Here is a 20,962-nt window from a genome sequence, read left to right on the forward strand (position 1 = left end):
AAGATGTTGCAGTTTTTAATGTCCCGTTGGTAGGATAATCTTAATAGTAGGTCATCAATTTAATTTTCCAATGATTGCACGTTAGCAAGGAGAATGGAAAGCATTGGGAGTTTACTCGCTCGCCTCCGGATTCTCAGAAGGATCCCCGCTCTGCGTCCCCTTTTCTGGCGTCTTTTCTTCACGCAAAAGGCTTGGATCTGGGCCTGTTCCAGTGAAAGCAGGATATCCTTCTCGTCGGACTCGTTAAAGGAAAAAGTTTCTTCCAGTCCGCGGTGAGTAATCGCTGTTCTGATGTCCAGAAGTTATTTTCATTGATAAAGAGACGGTAGCAGCAACATTATGTACGAAATAAGTTCAAAAATAAATGACACAAAACGCAAACAAAAATAAAATTGCACAATTGGAGAATGTAAAACGTCAGCCATGTTCTTCGGCGCCTTCTTGCAGTATACACTGACACGATGTTGTTCCCACTGTGACGATTAAAACCTACCCAAACCAAAAGTCGTGGATAAATGGTAGCATTTGCGCAAAACTGAAAGTGCGAACCACCACATTTAACTATGGTAAGGTGACCGGTAATATGCTTGAATACAAACAGTGCAGGTTCGCCGTCCGTAAGTCAATCAATCAAACAGGCAAAACGTCAGTACAGAGACGAAGTGGAGTCACAATTCAACGGCTCAGGCATGAGACGTATGTGGCGGGGTCTACGAAGGGAAAACCAGCCATGCTGGGAAGAGGGCACGACCACACCTTTTCCCCCTCAGGAGATTTTGCGTGGTCTGTGTCTCCCGTAGTCGACGCGGTCCGTGTCTCCTGTAGTCAACATTTTACATTTTAGTCATTTAGCAGACGCTCTTATCCAGAGAGACTTACAGTAGTGAATGCATACATTTCATTAAAAAAAATTCCCTCCGTACTGGTCCCCCGTGGGAATCGAACCCACAACCCTGGCGTTGCAAACACCATGCTCTACCAACTGAGCCACAGGGGACCAGTGTCTAGTTAGCCACCTGATGCTTCTGCATGGCGTGGTGATGACAGGACAGTGACAGGTACACGGTGGTTACCAGGTAACAAGGCTGGCACTGCCACACGGATTTCAATCTACGTCCTGAGTCCTCCACAGACAGAGCAGACCAGCTGGCGTGGGGGGAGGCGCTGGCAGAGCGCTGGGGATCTGCCAGCTCCGTTCACCTCGTCACAACAGATAACAGTCACTCTTATGTCATACTATTTCGTACTGGTCCCCCGTGGGAATCGACTGAGTCAGTCGTTTTCTGTCCTGAAACGCCACGCTGCTTCCTAGGTAGGGTGGAAACAGTCTGTCGTCTGCATCCGTCTCACCTCACTGCTGGTGTCCTGGATGACTCTGTAGAGAGCTGGCACCAGAGACTTCTTCAGGTGAAGGCTGCCTGCATAGGTGGAGATGTGGGTTTCTGGTAGAGTCTGGAGAAATAGAAACAGATAGTTAGGGTAGTCTGGAGAAATAGAAACAGACCGTTAGGGTAGTCTGGAGAAATAGAAACAGATAGTTAGGGTAGACTGGAGAAATAGAAACAGACAGTTAGGGTAGTCTGGAGAAATAGAAACAGATAGTTAGGGTAGTCTGGAGAAATAGAAACAGACAGTTAGGGTAGTCTGGAGAAATAGAAACAGATCGTTAGGGTAGTCTGGAGAAATAGAAACAGATCGTTAGGGTAGTCTGGAGAAATAGAAACAGATCGTTAGGGTAGTCTGGAGAAATGGAAACAGACAGTTAGGGTAGTCTGGAGAAATAGAAACAGACAGTTAGGGTAGTCTGGAGAAATAGAAACAGACAGTTAGGGTAGTCTGGAGAAATAGAAACAGATAGTTAGGGTAGTCTGGAGAAATAGAAACAGACAGTTAGGGTAGTCTGGAGAAATAGAAACAGATAGTTAGGGTAGTCTGGAGAAATAGAAACAGATAGTTAGGGTAGTCTGGAGAAATAGAAACAGACAGTTAGGGTAGTCTGGAGAAATAGAAACAGACAGTTAGGGTAGTCTGGAGAAATAGAAACAGACCGTTAGGGTAGTCTGGAGAAATAGAAACAGACCGTTAGGGTAGTCTGGAGAAATAGAAACAGACCGTTAGGGTAGTCTGGAGAAATAGAAACAGACCGTTAGGGTAGTCTGGAGAAATAGAAACAGACCGTTAGGGTAGTCTGGAGAAATAGAAACAGACCGTTAGGGTAGTCTGGAGAAATAGAAACAGATAGTTAGGGTAGTCTGGAGAAATAGAAACAGATAGTTAGGGTAGTCTGGAGAAATAGAAACAGATCGTTAGGGTAGTCTGGAGAAATAGAAACAGATAGTTAGGGTAGTCTGGAGAAATGGAAACAGATAGTTAGGGTAGTCTGGAGAAATAGAAACAGATAGTTAGGGTAGTCTGGAGATATAGAAACAGATAGTTAGGGTAGTCTGGAGATATAGAAACAGATCGTTAGGGTAGTCTGGAGAAATAGAAACAGATAGTTAGGGTAGTCTGGAGAAATAGAAACAGATCGTTAGGGTAGTCTGGAGAAATAGAAACAGATAGTTAGGGTAGTCTGGAGAAATAGAAACAGATCGTTAGGGTAGTCTGGAGAAATAGAAACAGATAGTTAGGGTAGTCTGGAGAAATAGAAACAGATCGTTAGGGTAGTCTGGAGAAATAGAAACAGATCGTTAGGGTAGTCTGGAGAAATAGAAACAGATCGTTAGGGTAGTCTGGAGAAATAGAAACCGATCGTTAGGGTAGTCTGGAGAAATAGAAACCGATCGTTAGGGTAGTCTGGAGAAATAGAAACAGATCGTTAGGGTAGTCTGGAGAAATAGAAACAGATCGTTAGGGTAGTCTGGAAAAATAGAAACAGATCGTTAGGGTAGTCTGGAGAAATAGAAACAGATCGTTAGGGTAGTCTGGAGAAATAGAAACAGATCGTTAGGGTAGTCTGGGGAAATAGAAACAGATCGTTAAGTCTGGAGAAATAGAAACAGATCGTTAGGGTAGTCTGGAGATATAGAAACAGATCGTTAGGGTAGTCTGGAGAAATAGAAACAGATAGTTAGGGTAGTCTGGAGAAATAGAAACAGATAGTTAGGGTAGTCTGGAGAAATAGAAACAGATAGTTAGGGTAGTCTGGAGAAATAGAAACAGATCGTTAGGGTAGTCTGGAGAAATAGAAACAGATAGTTAGGGTAGTCTGGAGAAATAGAAACAGATCGTTAGGGTAGTCTGGAGAAATAGAAACAGATCGTTAGGGTAGTCTGGAGAAATAGAAACAGATCGTTAGGGTAGTCTGGAGAAATAGAAACAGATCGTTAGGGTAGTCTGGAGAAATAGAAACCGATCGTTAGGGTAGTCTGGAGAAATAGAAACAGATCGTTAGGGTAGTCTGGAGAAATAGAAACAGATCGTTAGGGTAGTCTGGAAAAATAGAAACAGATCGTTAGGGTAGTCTGGAGAAATAGAAACAGATCGTTAGGGTAGTCTGGAGAAATAGAAACAGATCGTTAGGGTAGTCTGGGGAAATAGAAACAGATCGTTAGGGTAGTCTGGAGAAATAGAAACAGATCGTTAGGGTAGTCTGGAGAAATAGAAACAGATCGTTAGGGTAGTCTGGAGAAATAGAAACAGATCGTTAGGGTAGTCTGGAGAAATAGAAACAGATCGTTAGGGTAGTCTGGAGAAATAGAAACAGATCGTTAGGGTAGTCTGGAGAAATAGAAACAGATCGTTAGGGTAGTCTGGAGAAATAGAAACAGATCGTTAGGGTAGTCTGGAGAAATAGAAACAGATCGTTAGGGTAGTCTGGAGAAATAGAAACAGATAGTTAGGGTAGTCTGGAGAAATAGAAACAGATAGTTAGGGTAGTCTGGAGAAATAGAAACAGATAGTTAGGGTAGTCTGGAGAAATAGAAACAGATCGTTAGGGTAGTCTGGAGAAATAGAAACAGATCGTTAGGGTAGTCTGGAAAAATAGAAACAGATCGTTAGGGTAGTCTGGAAAAATAGAAACAGATCGTTAGGGTAGTCTGGAGAAATAGAAACAGATAGTTAGGGTAGTCTGGGGAAATGGAAACAGTAGAAGTGTAGTCCAGTTGTCACGAGTTCCTAGCGTAATCGAGCTGAAAGAGCGACAGCCTTTAAAAAGCAACAAATCCTTTTTGAAAACGCCACCGTGTCATCAATAAGAGTCAGGAAGTTATTCTAGTGTCCAACGCGAGTGTAACTATAGCAACAGGATAATTCTGGTCATAAAGGCTGGTCTAAAACAGAGACTGGAACATCTGTGTATCACAACAGGTAAATGTCCATTTGCCCACTAACATGGACAGCTGCGGTGATTGCTCTCTATCCGATATCAGACAGACATGTTCAGCAGCTCCAACTGTTTCCGTAAGACAACAAATCATCACACATGTTTTAACTTGAGAAATACGGCATCAAACACCTCAGATGTCAAACTGCTCAACTAAAACATCCTCAGCAAAAACATCATAATTAATGACACATTTCTTGAGTTATCTTCGATTGATTCTGTGGCTCATGGGGACAAGCAGAATCAAAGCACACGCAGAATCGGTCAGGAAACACCTCCAAGACTGAAATCTAGTTTTCCTAATGAGCAACAGAAAAACACATATGTCAATCAGAATGTTCGGTGTGTAGAGACAGACAGAGAGAGAGACAGGAAGCAGCCTTCACCCTCTGTACTGCCAGGCCAGTAAGGGCAGTAGAGAGACAGGAAGCAGCCTTCACCCTCTGTACTGCCAGGCCAGAAGGGCAGTAGAGAGACAGGAAGCAGCCTTCACCCTCTGCACTGCCAGGCCAGTAGGGTCAGTAGAGAGAGACAGGAAGCAGCCTTCACCCTCTGTACTGCCAGGCCAGTAGAGAGACAGGAAGCAGCCTTCACCCTCTGTACTGCCAGGCCAGTAAGGGTCAGTAGAGAGACAGGAAGCAGCCTTCACCCTCTGTACTGCCAGGCCAGTAAGGTTAGAGAGAGAGAGACAGGAAGCAGCCTTCACCCTCTGTACTGCCAGGCCAGTAGAGAGACAGGAAGCAGCCTTCACCCTCTGTACTGCCAGGCCAGTAGAGAGACAGGAAGCAGCCTTCACCCTCTGTACTGCCAGGCCAGTAGAGAGACAGGAAGCAGCCTTCACCCTCTGTACTGCCAGGCCAGTAGAGAGACAGGAAGCAGCCTTCACCCTCTGTACTGCCAGGCCAGTAGAGAGACAGGAAGCAGCCATCACCCTCTGTACTGCCAGGCCAGTAGAGAGACAGCAAGCAGCCATCACCCTCTGTACTGCCAGGCCAGTAAGGGTCAGTAGAGAGACAGGAAGCAGCCTTCACCCTCTGTACTGCCAGGCCAGTAAGGGTCAGTAGAGAGAGAGAGACAGGAAGCAGCCTTCACCCTCTGTACTGCCAGGCAGGCAGTAGAGAGACAGGAAGCAGCCTTCACCCTCTGTACTGCCAGGCCAGTAGAGAGACAGGAAGCAGCCTTCACCCTCTGTACTGCCAGGCCAGTAGAGAGACAGGAAGCAGCCTTCACCCTCTGTACTGCCAGGCCAGTAGAGAGACAGGAAGCAGCCTTCACCCTCTGTACTGCCAGGCCAGTAGAGAGACAGGAAGCAGCCTTCACCCTCTGTACTGCCAGGCCAGTAGAGAGACAGGAAGCAGCCTTCACCCTCTGTACTGCCAGGCCAGTAGAGAGACAGGAAGCAGCCTTCACCCTCTGTACTGCCAGGCCAGTGTCAGAGAGACAGCAAGCAGCCATCACCCTCTGTACTGCCAGGCCAGTAAGGGTCAGTAAGAGAGACAGGAAGCAGCCTTCACCCTCTGTACTGCCAGGCCAGTAAGGGTCAGTAGAGAGAGAGACAGGAAGCAGCCTTCACCCTCTGTACTGCCAGGCCAGTAAGGGCCAGTAGAGAGACAGGAAGCAGCCTTCACCCTCTGTACTGCCAGGCCAGTAGAGAGACAGGAAGCAGCCTTCACCCTCTGTACTGCCAGGCCAGTAGAGAGACAGGAAGCAGCCTTCACCCTCTGTACTGCCAGGCCAGTAGAGAGACAGGAAGCAGCCTTCACCCTCTGTACTGCCAGGCCAGTAGAGAGACAGGAAGCAGCCTTCACCCTCTGTACTGCCAGGCCAGTAGAGAGACAGGAAGCAGCCTTCACCCTCTGTACTGCCAGGCCAGTAGAGAGACAGGAAGCAGCCTTCACCCTCTGTACTGCCAGGCCAGTAGAGAGACAGGAAGCAGCCTTCACCCTCTGTACTGCCAGGCCAGTAGAGAGACAGCAAGCAGCCATCACCCTCTGTACTGCCAGGCCAGTAAGGGTCAGTAGAGAGACAGGAAGCAGCCTTCACCCTCTGTACTGCCAGGCCAGTAAGGGTCAGTAGAGAGACAGGAAGCAGCCTTCACCCTCTGTACTGCCAGGCCAGTAAGGGTCAGTAGAGAGAGAGAGACAGGAAGCAGCCTTCACCCTCTGTACTGCCAGGCCAGTAAGGGTCAGTAGAGAGACAGGAAGCAGCCTTCACCCTCTGTACTGCCAGGCCAGTAAGGGTCAGTAGAGAGAGAGAGACAGGAAGCAGCCTTCACCCTCTGTACTGCCAGGCCAGTAAGGGTCAGTAGAGAGACAGGAGGAAGCCTGTGTGTATATAAATATTGTTCCATGTAACTAGAGGTCTGTGACCCACCTTGAATTCTGACAGCCATTCCTCCACCACTCCTCCCTGCTCTGAGCCCAGCATCTTCCTCACACACCTAGAGCAAGAGAGAGGGAAGAGAAAGAGAGAGAGGAGAGAGGAGAGAGGAGAGGGGGGAGAGAGGGAAGAGAGGAAAGTGATAGGAGAGGGAAGAAGGGAGAGAGGAGGGGAGAGGGGAAAGAGAGAACATGTTAACTCATTAGAACTGTTAACAGACTTGTTTTACTAACAATATCTGTGTCAATATCGCATAATCAACTTGCTTACAACCTGTTGTGGTGTTGTGGTATTCTGTTGTGGTATTCTGTTGTGGTGTTGTGGTATTCTGTTGTGGTGTTGTGGTATTCTGTTGTGGTATTCTGTTGTGGTATTCTGTTGTGGTGTTCTGTTGTGGTATTCTGTTGTGGTATTCTGTTGTGGTATTCTGTTGTGGTGTTGTGGTGTTCTGTTGTGGTGTTCTGTTCTGGTGTTCTGTTCTGGTGTTCTGTTATGTTGTGGTGTTGTGGTGTGGTGTTGTGGTGTTGTGGTGTGGTGTTGTGGTGTGGTGGTGTGGTGTTGTGGTGTGGTGTTGTGGTGTGGTGTTCTGTTGTGGTGTGGTGTTGTGGTGTTCTGTTGTGTTGTGGTGTTCTGTTGTGGTGTTCTGTTGTGGTGTTCTGTTGTGGTGTTCTGTTGTGGTGTTCTGTTGTGGTGTTCTGTTGTGGTGTTCGCGTGTATGCTGTCATTTGACTTCATTACTCAAAATGACATCGCCGAGGCAGACATGACCTTTCACAGTGAGAGGCTTTCTCTACGTTGGCTGGGGATACGGACATGACCTTTCACAGTGAGAGGCTTTCTCTACGTTGGCTGGGGATACGGACATGACCTTTCACAGTGAGAGGCTTTCTCTACGTTGGCTGGGGATACGGACATGACCTTTCACAGTGAGAGGCTTTCTACGTTGGCTGGGGATACGGACATGACCTTTCACAGTGAGAGGCTTTCTACGTTGGCTGGGGATACGGACATGACCTTTCACAGTGAGAGGCTTTCTCTACGTTGGCTGGGGATACGGACATGACCTTTCACAGTGAGAGGCTTTCTAAACGTTGACTGGGGATACAGACATGACCTTTCACAGTGAGAGGCTTTCTACGTTGGCTGGGGATACAGACATGACCTTTCACAGTGAGAGGCTTTCTACGTTGGCTGGGGATACAGACATGACCTTTCACAGTGAGAGGCTTTCTCACGTTGGCTGGGGATACAGACATGACCTTTCACAGTGAGAGGCTTTCTACGTTGGCTGGGGATACAGACATGACCTTTCACAGTGAGAGGCTTTCTCACGTTGGCTGGGGATACAGACATGACCTTTCACAGTGAGAGGCTTTCTACGTTGGCTGGGGATACAGACATGACCTTTCACAGTGAGAGGCTTTCTCACGTTGGCTGGGGATACGGACATGACCTTTCACAGTGAGAGGCTTTCTACGTTGGCTGGGGATACGGACATGACCTTTCACAGTGAGAGGCTTTCTCACGTTGGCTGGGGATACAGACATGACCTTTCACAGTGAGAGGCTTTCTACGTTGGCTGGGGATACAGACATGACCTTTCACAGTGAGAGGCTTTCTACGTTGGCTGGGGATACAGACATGACCTTTCACAGTGAGAGGCTTTCTCTACGTTGGCTGGGGATACAGACATGACCTTTCACAGTGAGAGGCTTCTCTACGTTGGCTGGGGATACAGACATGACCTTTCACAGTGAGAGGCTTTCTACGTTGGCTGGGGATACAGACATGACCTTTCACAGTGAGAGGCTTTCTACGTTGGCTGGGGATACAGACATGACCTTTCACAGTGAGAGGCTTTCTACGTTGGCTGGGGATACAGACATGACCTTTCACAGTGAGAGGCTTTCTCTACGTTGGCTGGGGATACAGACATGACCTTTCACAGTGAGAGGCTTTCTCTACGTTGGCTGGGGATACAGACATGACCTTTCACAGTGAGAGGCTTTCTCTACGTTGGCTGGGGATACGGACATGACCTTTCACAGTGAGAGGCTTTCTCTACGTTGGCTGGGGATACGGACATGACCTTTCACAGTGAGAGGCTTTCTACGTTGGCTGGGGATACGGACATGACCTTTCACAGTGAGAGGCTTTCTCTACGTTGGCTGGGGATACGGACATGACCTTTCACAGTGAGAGGCTTTCTCTACGTTGGCTGGGGATACGGACATGACCTTTCACAGTGAGAGGCTTTCTAAACGTTGACTGGGGATACAGACATGACCTTTCACAGTGAGAGGCTTTCTCTACGTTGGCTGGGGATACGGACATGACCTTTCACAGTGAGAGGCTTTCTCACGTTGGCTGGGGATACGGACATGACCTTTCACAGTGAGAGGCTTTCTACGTTGGCTGGGGATACGGACATGACCTTTCACAGTGAGAGGCTTTCTACGTTGGCTGGGGATACGGACATGACCTTTCACAGTGAGAGGCTTTCTAAACGTTGACTGGGGATACAGACATGACCTTTCACAGTGAGAGGCTTTCTCTACGTTGGCTGGGGATACAGACATGACCTTTCACAGTGAGAGGCTTTCTCTACGTTGGCTGGGGATACAGACATGACCTTTCACAGTGAGAGGCTTTCTCTACGTTGGCTGGGGATACAGACATGACCTTTCACAGTGAGAGGCTTTCTACGTTGGCTGGGGATACAGACATGACCTTTCACAGTGAGAGGCTTTCTACGTTGGCTGGGGATACAGACATGACCTTTCACAGTGAGAGGCTTTCTCACGTTGGCTGGGGATACAGACATGACCTTTCACAGTGAGAGGCTTTCTCACGTTGGCTGGGGATACAGACATGACCTTTCACAGTGAGAGGCTTTCTCACGTTGGCTGGGGATACAGACATGACCTTTCACAGTGAGAGGCTTTCTCACGTTGGCTGGGGATACAGACATGACCTTTCACAGTGAGAGGCTTTCTCACGTTGGCTGGGGATACAGACATGACCTTTCACAGTGAGAGGCTTTCTACGTTGGCTGGGGATACAGACATGACCTTTCACAGTGAGAGGCTTTCTACGTTGGCTGGGGATACAGACATGACCTTTCACAGTGAGAGGCTTTCTCTACGTTGGCTGGGGATACAGACATGACCTTTCACAGTGAGAGGCTTTCTTACGTTGGCTGGGGATACAGACATGACCTTTCACAGTGAGAGGCTTTCTCTACGTTGGCTGGGGATACAGACATGACCTTTCACAGTGAGAGGCTTTCTACGTTGGCTGGGGATACGGACATGACCTTTCACAGTGAGAGGCTTTCTACGTTGGCTGGGGATACGGACATGACCTTTCACAGTGAGAGGCTTTCTCTACGTTGGCTGGGGATACGGACATGACCTTTCACAGTGAGAGGCTTTCTCACGTTGGCTGGGGATACGGACATGACCTTTCACAGTGAGAGGCTTTCTCACGTTGGCTGGGGATACGGACATGACCTTTCACAGTGAGAGGCTTTCTACGTTGGCTGGGGATACGGACATGACCTTTCACAGTGAGAGGCTTTCTAAACGTTGACTGGGGATACAGACATGACCTTTCACAGTGAGAGGCTTTCTCTACGTTGGCTGGGGATACGGACATGACCTTTCACAGTGAGAGGCTTTCTACGTTGGCTGGGGATACGGACATGACCTTTCACAGTGAGAGGCTTTTCTACGTTGGCTGGGGATACGGACATGACCTTTCACAGTGAGAGGCTTTCTCACGTTGGCTGGGGATACAGACATGACCTTTCACAGTGAGAGGCTTTCTAACGTTGGCTGGGGATACAGACATGACCTTTCACAGTGAGAGGCTTTCTACGTTGGCTGGGGATACAGACATGACCTTTCACAGTGAGAGGCTTTCTCACGTTGGCTGGGGATACAGACATGACCTTTCACAGTGAGAGGCTTTCTACGTTGGCTGGGGATACAGACATGACCTTTCACAGTGAGAGGCTTTCTCACGTTGGCTGGGGATACGGACATGACCTTTCACAGTGAGAGGCTTTCTACGTTGGCTGGGGATACGGACATGACCTTTCACAGTGAGAGGCTTTCTACGTTGGCTGGGGATACGGACATGACCTTTCACAGTGAGAGGCTTTCTACGTTGGCTGGGGATACGGACATGACCTTTCACAGTGAGAGGCTTTCTCTACGTTGGCTGGGGATACGGACATGACCTTTCACAGTGAGAGGCTTTCTACGTTGGCTGGGGATACGGACATGACCTTTCACAGTGAGAGGCTTTCTCTACGTTGGCTGGGGATACGGACATGACCTTTCACAGTGAGAGGCTTTCTACGTTGGCTGGGGATACGGACATGACCTTTCACAGTGAGAGGCTTTCTACGTTGGCTGGGGATACGGACATGACCTTTCACAGTGAGAGGCTTTCTCACGTTGGCTGGGGATACGGACATGACCTTTCACAGTGAGAGGCTTTCTACGTTGGCTGGGGATACGGACATGACCTTTCACAGTGAGAGGCTTTCTCTACGTTGGCTGGGGATACGGACATGACCTTTCACAGTGAGAGGCTTTCTACGTTGGCTGGGGATACGGACATGACCTTTCACAGTGAGAGGCTTTCTCTACGTTGGCTGGGGATACAGACATGACCTTTCACAGTGAGAGGCTTTCTCTACGTTGGCTGGGGATACAGACATGACCTTTCACAGTGAGAGGCTTTCTACGTTGGCTGGGGATACAGACATGACCTTTCACAGTGAGAGGCTTTCTCACGTTGGCTGGGGATACAGACATGACCTTTCACAGTGAGAGGCTTTCTCTACGTTGGCTGGGGATACAGACATGACCTTTCACAGTGAGAGGCTTTCTCTACGTTGGCTGGGGATACAGACATGACCTTTCACAGTGAGAGGCTTTCTCTACGTTGGCTGGGGATACAGACATGACCTTTCACAGTGAGAGGCTTTCTCACGTTGGCTGGGGATACAGACATGACCTTTCACAGTGAGAGGCTTTCTCTACGTTGGCTGGGGATACGGACATGACCTTTCACAGTGAGAGGCTTTTCTACGTTGGCTGGGGATACGGACATGACCTTTCACAGTGAGAGGCTTTCTCTACGTTGGCTGGGGATACGGACATGACCTTTCACAGTGAGAGGCTTTCTCTACGTTGGCTGGGGATACGGACATGACCTTTCACAGTGAGAGGCTTTCTCTACGTTGGCTGGGGATACGGACATGACCTTTCACAGTGAGAGGCTTTCTCTACGTTGGCTGAGATACAGACATGACCTTTCACAGTGAGAGGCTTTCTCTACGTTGGCTGGGGATACGGACATGACCTTTCACAGTGAGAGGCTTTCTACGTTGGCTGGGGATACAGACATGACCTTTCACAGTGAGAGGCTTTCTCTACGTTGGCTGGGGATACGGACATGACCTTTCACAGTGAGAGGCTTTCTCTACGTTGGCTGGGGATACGGACATGACCTTTCACAGTGAGAGGCTTTCTCTACGTTGGCTGGGGATACGGACATGACCTTTCACAGTGAGAGGCTTTCTCTACGTTGGCTGGGGATACGGACATGACCTTTCACAGTGAGAGGCTTTCTCTACGTTGGCTGGGGATACAGACATGACCTTTCACAGTGAGAGGCTTTCTCTACGTTGGCTGGTGATACAGACACAGCCTTGCACTTTGAAAAGAGATGATCTGAAGGTGAGTGAAATAACTAAACAGCAGACAGGTGTTGTGGATGTTTGATGCTGTGAAACGTGGGGATCAGCAAGTCCTTGTTGGTACAGGTGAGCACATCAGCAGTGGAGCTTGAATGACTCGGTCTCACGGAAATAGCTGACTATATAGAGTTAACTAGTTGGTTGTTCTGTCTTGTTTCTACGGATGTAATTCATATGGAAACGGCCCAACCTGTACATAGCCCATCTATAATTTAGCCCAAACAACTACCTCTTCCCCTACTGTATTTATTTTGCTCCTTTGCACCCCATTATTTCTATTTCTACTTTGCACTTTCTTCCACTACAAATCTACCATTCCAGTGTTTTACTTGCTATATTGTATTTACTTTGCCACCATGACCTTTTTATTGCCTTTACCTCCCTTATCTCACCTCATTTACACACATTGTATATAGACTTATTTTTCTACTGTATTATTGACTATGTTTTATTCCATGTGTAACTCTGTGTTGATGTATGTTGTCGAACTGCTTTGCTTTATCTTGGCCAGGTCGCAGCTGTAAATGAGAACTTGTTCTCAACTTGCCTACCTGGTTAAATAAAGGTGAAATAAAAAATTAAAAAGCTGCTTGCTATAGCTAGCTACTTTCTGACAGAACACAATGTGTATACACTGACAATCACAAGTCTATCTTTCTAGAGATTAATAGAGGTGTCCCCCAGGGTTCCATTTTAGCTCCTGTGTTGTTCTCAATGTTTATTAATGATTTGGGAAATGGGATGCAACCAATAAAGTTACATCTATATGCAGATGATACAGTCATATATTCATGGGCTCCTTCTCTGGTTCAGGCTGTTGAAGAGCTCCAGACTGCTTTTCAGTCACTGCAGGCCTCCCTTTATGGTCTCAAACTGGTCTTGAATGTACAAACAACTAAATTCATGACCTTTACCAGAGCAAGAACTCTGCCAGAGAAGGTTTGCATTGTCACATCTGGTGGTTTATCCATTGAAAAAGAGTCATCCTCCAAATACCAAGATATATGGTTGGATGACAAGTTGTCCTTTAAAAGTTCATGTGGATAATCTTGTGAGGAAGCTTAAATTGAAATTGGGTTTTTATTTTCGTAATAAGGCTTGCTTCCCGCTTATGGCTAGAAGCTTGTTTAGGCCACTTCTCTCTCTGTAATTGATTATGGTGACTTGTTGTATATCCTGTTGGGGCTAGGGGGCAGTATTTGCACGGCCGGATAAAAAAACGTACCCGATTTAATCTGGTTACTACTCCTGCCCAGTAACTAGAATATGCATATAATTAGTAGATATGGATAGAAAACACCCTAAAGTTTCTAAAACTGTTTGAATGGTGTCTGTGAGTATAACAGAACTCATATGGCAGGCCAAAACCTGAGAAGATTCCATACAGGAAGTGGAAATCTGATTTGTGGAATCACCTTCAACACTTTGCCTATGAAACACACCGTGAGTTAGGATTCATTTAGGTAGAAACTGACCGAACGAGAGGCCTGGGAGGTTGGTCATAGGGGGAGGGCCATTACTACTATGACGCGGGCGCCCATGGGTACCCTTTCATTCCGAAACGTTTAGTAAGACAATGCAATCGTCCGCCTTGAATATTATTGAAGCTCTGATTGAAAAAGGCCCTAAAGATTTATGTTATACAACGTTTGACATGTTTGAACGAACGTAAATATATATTTTTTGCACATTCGTGACGACAAGTCCGGCGCGCTTCAGTACATTATGAGTAGCCTTCGGAACGCGCTAACAAGAAGGAGCTATTGGGACATAAATTATTAACTTTTTCGAACAAAACTACATTTGTTGTGGACCTGGGATTCCTGGAAGTGCCTTCTGATGAAGATAATCAAAGGTAAGGGAATATTTACAATAGTATATTTGATTTTAGATGGTTCCAAGATGGCGCTAACCTGTATCGCCTAGCCTATTTTTCTGGGCATAGCACCTCGTTTATTACAAAGTGCGATTTCCCAGTAAAGTTATTTTTAAATCTGGCAATGCGGTTGCGTTCACGAGATGTTAATCTATAATTCTTTGAATGACAATATTACATTTTTAAAATGTTTTCGAATAGTAATTTAGTAAATTGTAGCGCTGTTCACCAGAAGCATTTGAGGGGAAACATTTTCTGAACGTCACGCGCCGATGTAAAATGCTGTTTTTATATATAAATATGAACTTTATCGAACAAAAAATGCATGTATTGTGTAACATGATGTCCTAGGAGTGTCATCTGATGAAGATTGTCAAAGGTTAGTGCTGCATTTATCTGTGTTTTGGGTATTTGTGATGCATCTAGTTGCTTTGAAAATGGCAGTGTGATTATTTTTGGCTGGGTACTCTCCTAACAATCGAATGTTTTGCGTTTGCTGTAAAGCCTTTTTGAAATCGGACAACGTGGTTCGATTCAGGAGAAGTGTATCTATAAAATGGTGTAAAATAGTCATATGTTTGAGAAATTGAAGTTATAGCATTTATGAGGGATTTGTATTTCGCGCGACGCGATTCCACTGGCTGTTGACTAGGGTGGGACGCAAACGTCCCAGGTTCCCAGACAGGATATGCATGCAGCTTCCTCCATCTTACAGAGACAAGACTCTGTTTATCATGCAACCTCCTCCGTCTTATAGGAGATTGCAGTCTGTTTATCATGCATCCTTGTGCTTTATTACAGATGCCAAGTCACTCACCCACCATTGCACCTTGTACCAAATGATAAGTTGGACCTCACTTTATATGCGCAGAAAGATACATGTGTATGTGTTCATCTACAAAGGCCTTTTGGGTAAACTCCCTCTGTAGTCTGGTTGCTACGTCACCATACCCAGTCTGCTAGGTGGTTGCTACGTCACCATACCCGGTCTGCTAGGTGGTTGCTACGTCACCATACCCGGTCTGCTAGGTGGTTGCTACGTCACCATACCCGGTCTGCTAGGTGGTTGCTACGTCACCATACCCGGTCTGCTAGGTGGTTGCTACGTTACCATACCCGGTCTGCTAGGTGGTTGCTACGTCACCATACCCAGTCTGCTAGGTGGTTGCTACGTCACCATACCCGGTCCGCTAGGTGGTTGCTACGTCACCATACCCGGTCCGCTAGGTGGTTGCTACATCACCATACCTGGTCTGCTAGGTGGTTGCTACGTTACCATACCCGGTCTGCTAGGTGGTTGCTACGTCACCATACCCGGTCTGCTAGGTGGTTGCTACGTCACCATACCCGGTCTGCTAGGTGGTTGCTACGTCACCATACCCGGTCTGCTAGGTGGTTGCTACGTTACCATACCCGGTCTGCTAGGTGGTTGCTACGTCACCATACCCGGTCTGCTAGGTGGTTGCTACGTTACCATACCCGGTCTGCTAGGTGGTTGCTACGTTACCATACCCGGTCTGCTAGGTGGTTGCTACGTCACCATACCCGGTCTGCTAGGTGGTTGCTACGTTACCATACCCGGTCTGCTAGGTGGTTGCTATGTTACCATACCCGGTCTGCTAGGTGGTTGCTATGTTACCATACCCGGTCTGCTGGGTGGTTGCTACGTTACCATACCCGGTCTGCTAGGTTGTTGCTACGTTACCATACCCGGTCTGCTAGGTGGTTGCTACGTTACCATACCCGGTCTGCTAGCTGGTTGCTACTTAAAGTCCCCAGGACATTCACACTATTAGGCAAGACTGCCTTCTCTTCTTGTGCACCAGAGGCATGGAATAGTCTACAATCCCTGCTTCATCTAGATATGTTAGTGCCGCTGAATGAATTTAAAATATAGATGGGAGGCTCTGTTACGGAGGAGTGTAAATGCTTTTTTAGGCTGGATCATGTTATATTGTATGTTTTAATTCTGTAATGTATTGAGTGTTGCTGCCTTCTTGGCCAGGTCTCCCTTGAAAAAGACTCTGGGTCTCAATGGGCCTTTCCTTGTTAAATAAAAGTAACAAACAGTCTGTCAGGCAAGAGAAGAGAAGAGGAAGCAGAGGGAGAAGAGGAAGCAGAGGGAGAAGAGGAAGCAGAGGGAGAAGAGGAAGCAGAGGGAGAGGAGGAAGCAGAGGGAGAGGAGGGAGAGGAGGGAGCAGAGGGAGAGGAGGAAGCAGAGGGAGAGGAGGAAGCAGAGGGAGAGGAGGGAGAGGAGGGAGCAGAGGGAGAGGAGGGAGAGGAGGGAGCAGAGGGAGAGGGGAGGGGGAAGAAGACACCTGAGAGGTGAGTACACGGTTCCGTGGAGTGTGTCTGCCCCAAGTCCCACCATTCACCCTGTACCACACAGCCTGGGTCTAAAGTGGCAGGGGTTTTGGAGTTGTTTTTAAAAGTGGTAGGAACTTAAATCAAGAGCTTGTAATGGATTACAACAAGAACATGTGCGGGGTTGACCATCTTGACCACTTAGTACAGACCAGGCCCGACAGACCAGGCCAGACAGACCAGGCCCGACAGACCAGGCCCGACAGACCAGGCCCGACAGACCAGGCCCGACAGACCAGGCCCGACAGACCAGGCCCGACAGACCAGGCCCGACAGACCAGGCCCGACAGACCAGGCCAGACAGACCAGGCCAGACAGACCAGGCCGGCCAGACCAGGCCGGCCAGACAGACCAGGCCAGACAGACAGACCAGGCCAGACAGACAGACCAGGCCAGACAGACAGACCAGGCCAGACAGACAGACCAGGCCAGACAGACAGACCAGGCCCGACAGACCAGGCCAGACAGACCAGGCCAGACAGACCAGGCCCGACAGACCAGGCCAGACAGACAGACCAGGCCAGACAGACAGACCAGGCCAGACAGACAGACCAGGCCAGACAGACCAGGCCAGACAGACAGACCAGGCCCGACAGACCAGGCCCGACAGACCAGGCCAGACAGACCAGGCCAGACAGACCAGGCCAGACAGACCAGGCCAGACAGACCAGGCCAGACAGACAGACCAGGCCAGACAGACCAGGCCAGACAGACAGACAGACCAGACAGACAGACCAGGCCCGACAGACAGACCAGGCCCGACAGACAGACCAGGCCAGACAGACCAGGCCAGACAGACAGACCAGGCCAGACAGACAGACCAGGCCAGACAGACAGACCAGGCCAGACAGACAGACCAGGCCAGACAGACAGACCAGGCCAGACAGACCAGACCAGGCCAGACAGACCAGGCCAGACAGACCAGGCCAGACAGACCAGGCCAGACAGACCAGGCCAGACAGACAGACCAGGCCAGACAGACCAGGCCAGACAGACAGACCAGGCCAGACAGACCAGGCCAGACCAGGCCAGACAGACCAGGCCAGACCAGACAGACCAGGCCAGACAGACAGACCAGGCCAGACAGACAGACCAGGCCAGACAGACAGACCAGGCCCGACAGACCAGGCCCGACAGACCAGGCCAGACAGACCAGACAGACAGACCAGGCCCGACAGACAGACCAGGCCCGACAGACAGACCAGGCCAGACAGACCAGGCCAGACAGACAGACCAGGCCAGACAGACCAGGCCAGACAGACCAGGCCAGACAGACAGACCAGACCAGGCCAGACAGACCAGGCCAGACAGACCAGGCCAGACAGACCAGGCCAGACAGACCAGGCCAGACAGGCCAGACAGACAGACCAGGCCCGACAGACAGACCAGGCCCGACAGACAGACCAGGCCCGACAGACAGACCAGGCCCGACAGACAGACCAGGCCCGACAGACAGACCAGGCCCGACAGACAGACCAGGCCCGACAGACAGACCAGGCCCGACAGACAGACCAGGCCCGACAGACAGACCAGGCCCGACAGACAGACCAGGCCCGACAGACCAGGCCCGACAGACAGACCAGGCCCGACAGACAGACCAGGCCCGACAGACAGACCAGGCCCGACAGACAGACCAGGCCCGACAGACCAGGCCCGACAGACCAGGCCCGACAGACCAGGCCAGACAGACCAGGCCCGACAGACCAGGCCCGACAGACCAGGCCCGACAGACCAGGCCCGACAGACCAGGCCAGACAGACCAGGCCCGACAGACCAGGCCCGACAGACCAGGCCAGACAGACCAGGCCCGACAGACCAGGCCAGACAGACCAGGCCAGACAGACCAGGCCAGACAGACCAGGCCAGACAGACCAGGCCCGACAGACCAGGCCCGACAGACCAGGCCCGACAGACCAGGCCCGACAGACCAGGCCAGACAGACCAGGCGCGACAGACCAGGCCAGACAGACAGACCAGACCAGGCCAGACAGACCAGGCCCGACAGACCAGGCCCGACAGACCAGGCCCGACAGACCAGGCCCGACAGACCAGGCCAGACAGACCAGGCCAGACAGACCAGGCCAGACAGACCAGGCCAGACAGACCAGGCCCTTGTGCATTAACTTTGTGACATGGCTACAGTGACAGGAAGAGAGGAGCCAAGAATGTGGCACCAGGGCGCGAGGACCGAGTTGGAAGTCATTTGAAAGCAGGTGAAGTTTGAAGGGTGCAAGAGCGGATGTGTGGTGTGCATCCGGAGTGGATGCAGGGCAAAGAGTGGGAGATGTGTGGAAACCTCCTTTGGATGCGTACAGTACATTACTGGGGCTAAGCTGCCTTGCCATCCAGGACCTCTACGCCAGGCGGTGTCAGAGGAAGGCCCAAATAAATTGTCTAAGACCCCAGCCACCCCAGCCATAGGCTGTTCTCTCTACTACCACATGGCAAGCGGTACCGGAGTGCCAAGTCTAGGACAAAAAGGCTTCTCAACAGTTTTTACCCCCAAGCCATAAGACTCCTGAACAGGTAATCAAATATCTACCTGGATTATTTGCATTGTGTCCCCCCAACCCCTCTTCTACGCTGCTGCTACTCTCTGTTTATCATATATGCATAGTCACTTTAACTATACATTCATGTACATACTACCTCAATCAGCCTGACTAACCGGTGTCTGTATGTAGCCTTGCTACTGTATATAGCCTGTCTACTGTATATAGCCTCTCCTGTATATAGCCTCTCCTGTATATAGCCTCTCTCTCTACTGTATATAGCCTCTCTCTCTACTGTATATAGCCTCTCTCTCTACTGTATATAGCCTCTCTCTCTACTGTATATAGCCTCTCTCTCTACTGTATATAGCCTCTCTACTGTATATAGCCTCTCTACTGTATATAGCCTCTCTACTGTATATAACCTCTCTACTGTATATAGCCTCTCTACTGTATATAGCCTCTCTACTGTATATAGCCTCTCTACTGTATATAGCCTCTCTACTGTATATAGCCTCTCTACTGTATATAGCCTCTCTACTGTATACAGCCTCTACTGTATATAACCTCTACTGTATATAACCTCTCTACTGTATATAACCTCTCTACTGTATATAACCTCTCTACTGTATATAACCTCTCTACTGTATATAACCTCTCTACTGTATATAACCTGTCTTTTTACTGTTGTTTTATTTCTTTACCTACCTATTGTTCACCTAATACCTTTTTTGCACTATTGGTTAGAGCCTGTAAGTAAGCATTTCACTGTGAGGTCTACTACACCTGTTGTATTCAGCATTTCACTGTGAGGTCTACTACACCTGTTGTATTCAGCATTTCACTGTGAGGTCTACTACACCTGTTGTATTCAGCATTTCACTGTGAGGTCTACTACACCTGTTGTATTCAGCATTTCACTGTGAGGTCTACTACACCTGTTGTATTCAGCATTTCACTGTGAGGTCTACTACACCTGTTGTATTCAGCATTTCACTGTGAGGTCTACTACACCTGTTGTATTCAGCATTTCACTGTGAGGTCTACTACACCTGTTGTATTCAGCATTTCACTGTGAGGTCTACTACACCTGTTGTATTCAGCATTTCACTGTGAGGTCTACTACACCTGTTGTATTCAGCATTTCACTGTATGGTCTACTACACCTGTTGTATTCAGCATTTCACTGTGAGGTCTACTACACCTGTTGTATTCAGCATTTCACTGTGAGGTCTACTACACCTGTTGTATTCAGCATTTCACTGTGAGGTCTACTACACCTGTTGTATTCAGCATTTCACTGTGAGGTCTACTACACCTGTTGTATTCAGCGCACGTGACAAATAAACTTTGATTTCATACACAGCAAAATAGTAGAAATTGTTGCGTTTGTATTTTTGATCAGAATAATAAACACAATGTACCAGTAATGCTTTCCTGGCAAAACAAAAATCGGTTCTGTGCAAGATCCCAGAACACTGAGGTTGTGGCAAATGTTCTCACAAGACAAAAACTGTCCAGTCATGCTGATGATTATAGATGGGTTACCTGACAACGTCACCAAAACAAAATGTGCACGCTTCCACTGGGCAGAAGTTAGCGTGTTGTCGTGATTCTGGATGGCCAAACTGCTAGCAAGAACGACAAGAAATTCACTAGCTAAGCAACAACTGTAACGATGTTTTTGAGAGAGACAATTGCTGATTGTGCACACTTATTTATGTCGTTGTCAATAAACATTGGGGACGAAA

General features: G+C 48.6%; 1 protein-coding gene and 1 non-coding gene across 3 annotated transcripts in view; both read right to left on the minus strand.

Annotated features, from left to right (window-relative positions):
• Positions 1 to 20,962, minus strand: part of LOC106586949 (protein FAM126B) — a 144,258-nt gene that overhangs the window by 67,938 nt on the left and 55,358 nt on the right. For both annotated transcript variants that reach the window (XM_045707907.1, XM_045707906.1), the window contains 2 exons: positions 6,701 to 6,767; positions 1,351 to 1,452 (listed from right to left, as the gene is read on the minus strand). In XM_045707907.1, the coding sequence (XP_045563863.1) occupies positions 1,351 to 1,452; positions 6,701 to 6,754 (156 nt within the window). In that variant the 5' untranslated portion in view covers positions 6,755 to 6,767. The remainder of the gene's footprint in view (positions 1 to 1,350; positions 1,453 to 6,700; positions 6,768 to 20,962) is intronic.
• trnaa-ugc (transfer RNA alanine (anticodon UGC)) lies at positions 924 to 999 on the minus strand. Its single transcript has one exon. It is a non-coding gene; the product is annotated as a tRNA-Ala (tRNA).

Source organism: Salmo salar, chromosome ssa25, assembly GCF_905237065.1.
Source record: "Salmo salar chromosome ssa25, Ssal_v3.1, whole genome shotgun sequence".
In the NCBI taxonomy this organism is placed as follows: domain Eukaryota; kingdom Metazoa; phylum Chordata; class Actinopteri; order Salmoniformes; family Salmonidae; genus Salmo; species Salmo salar.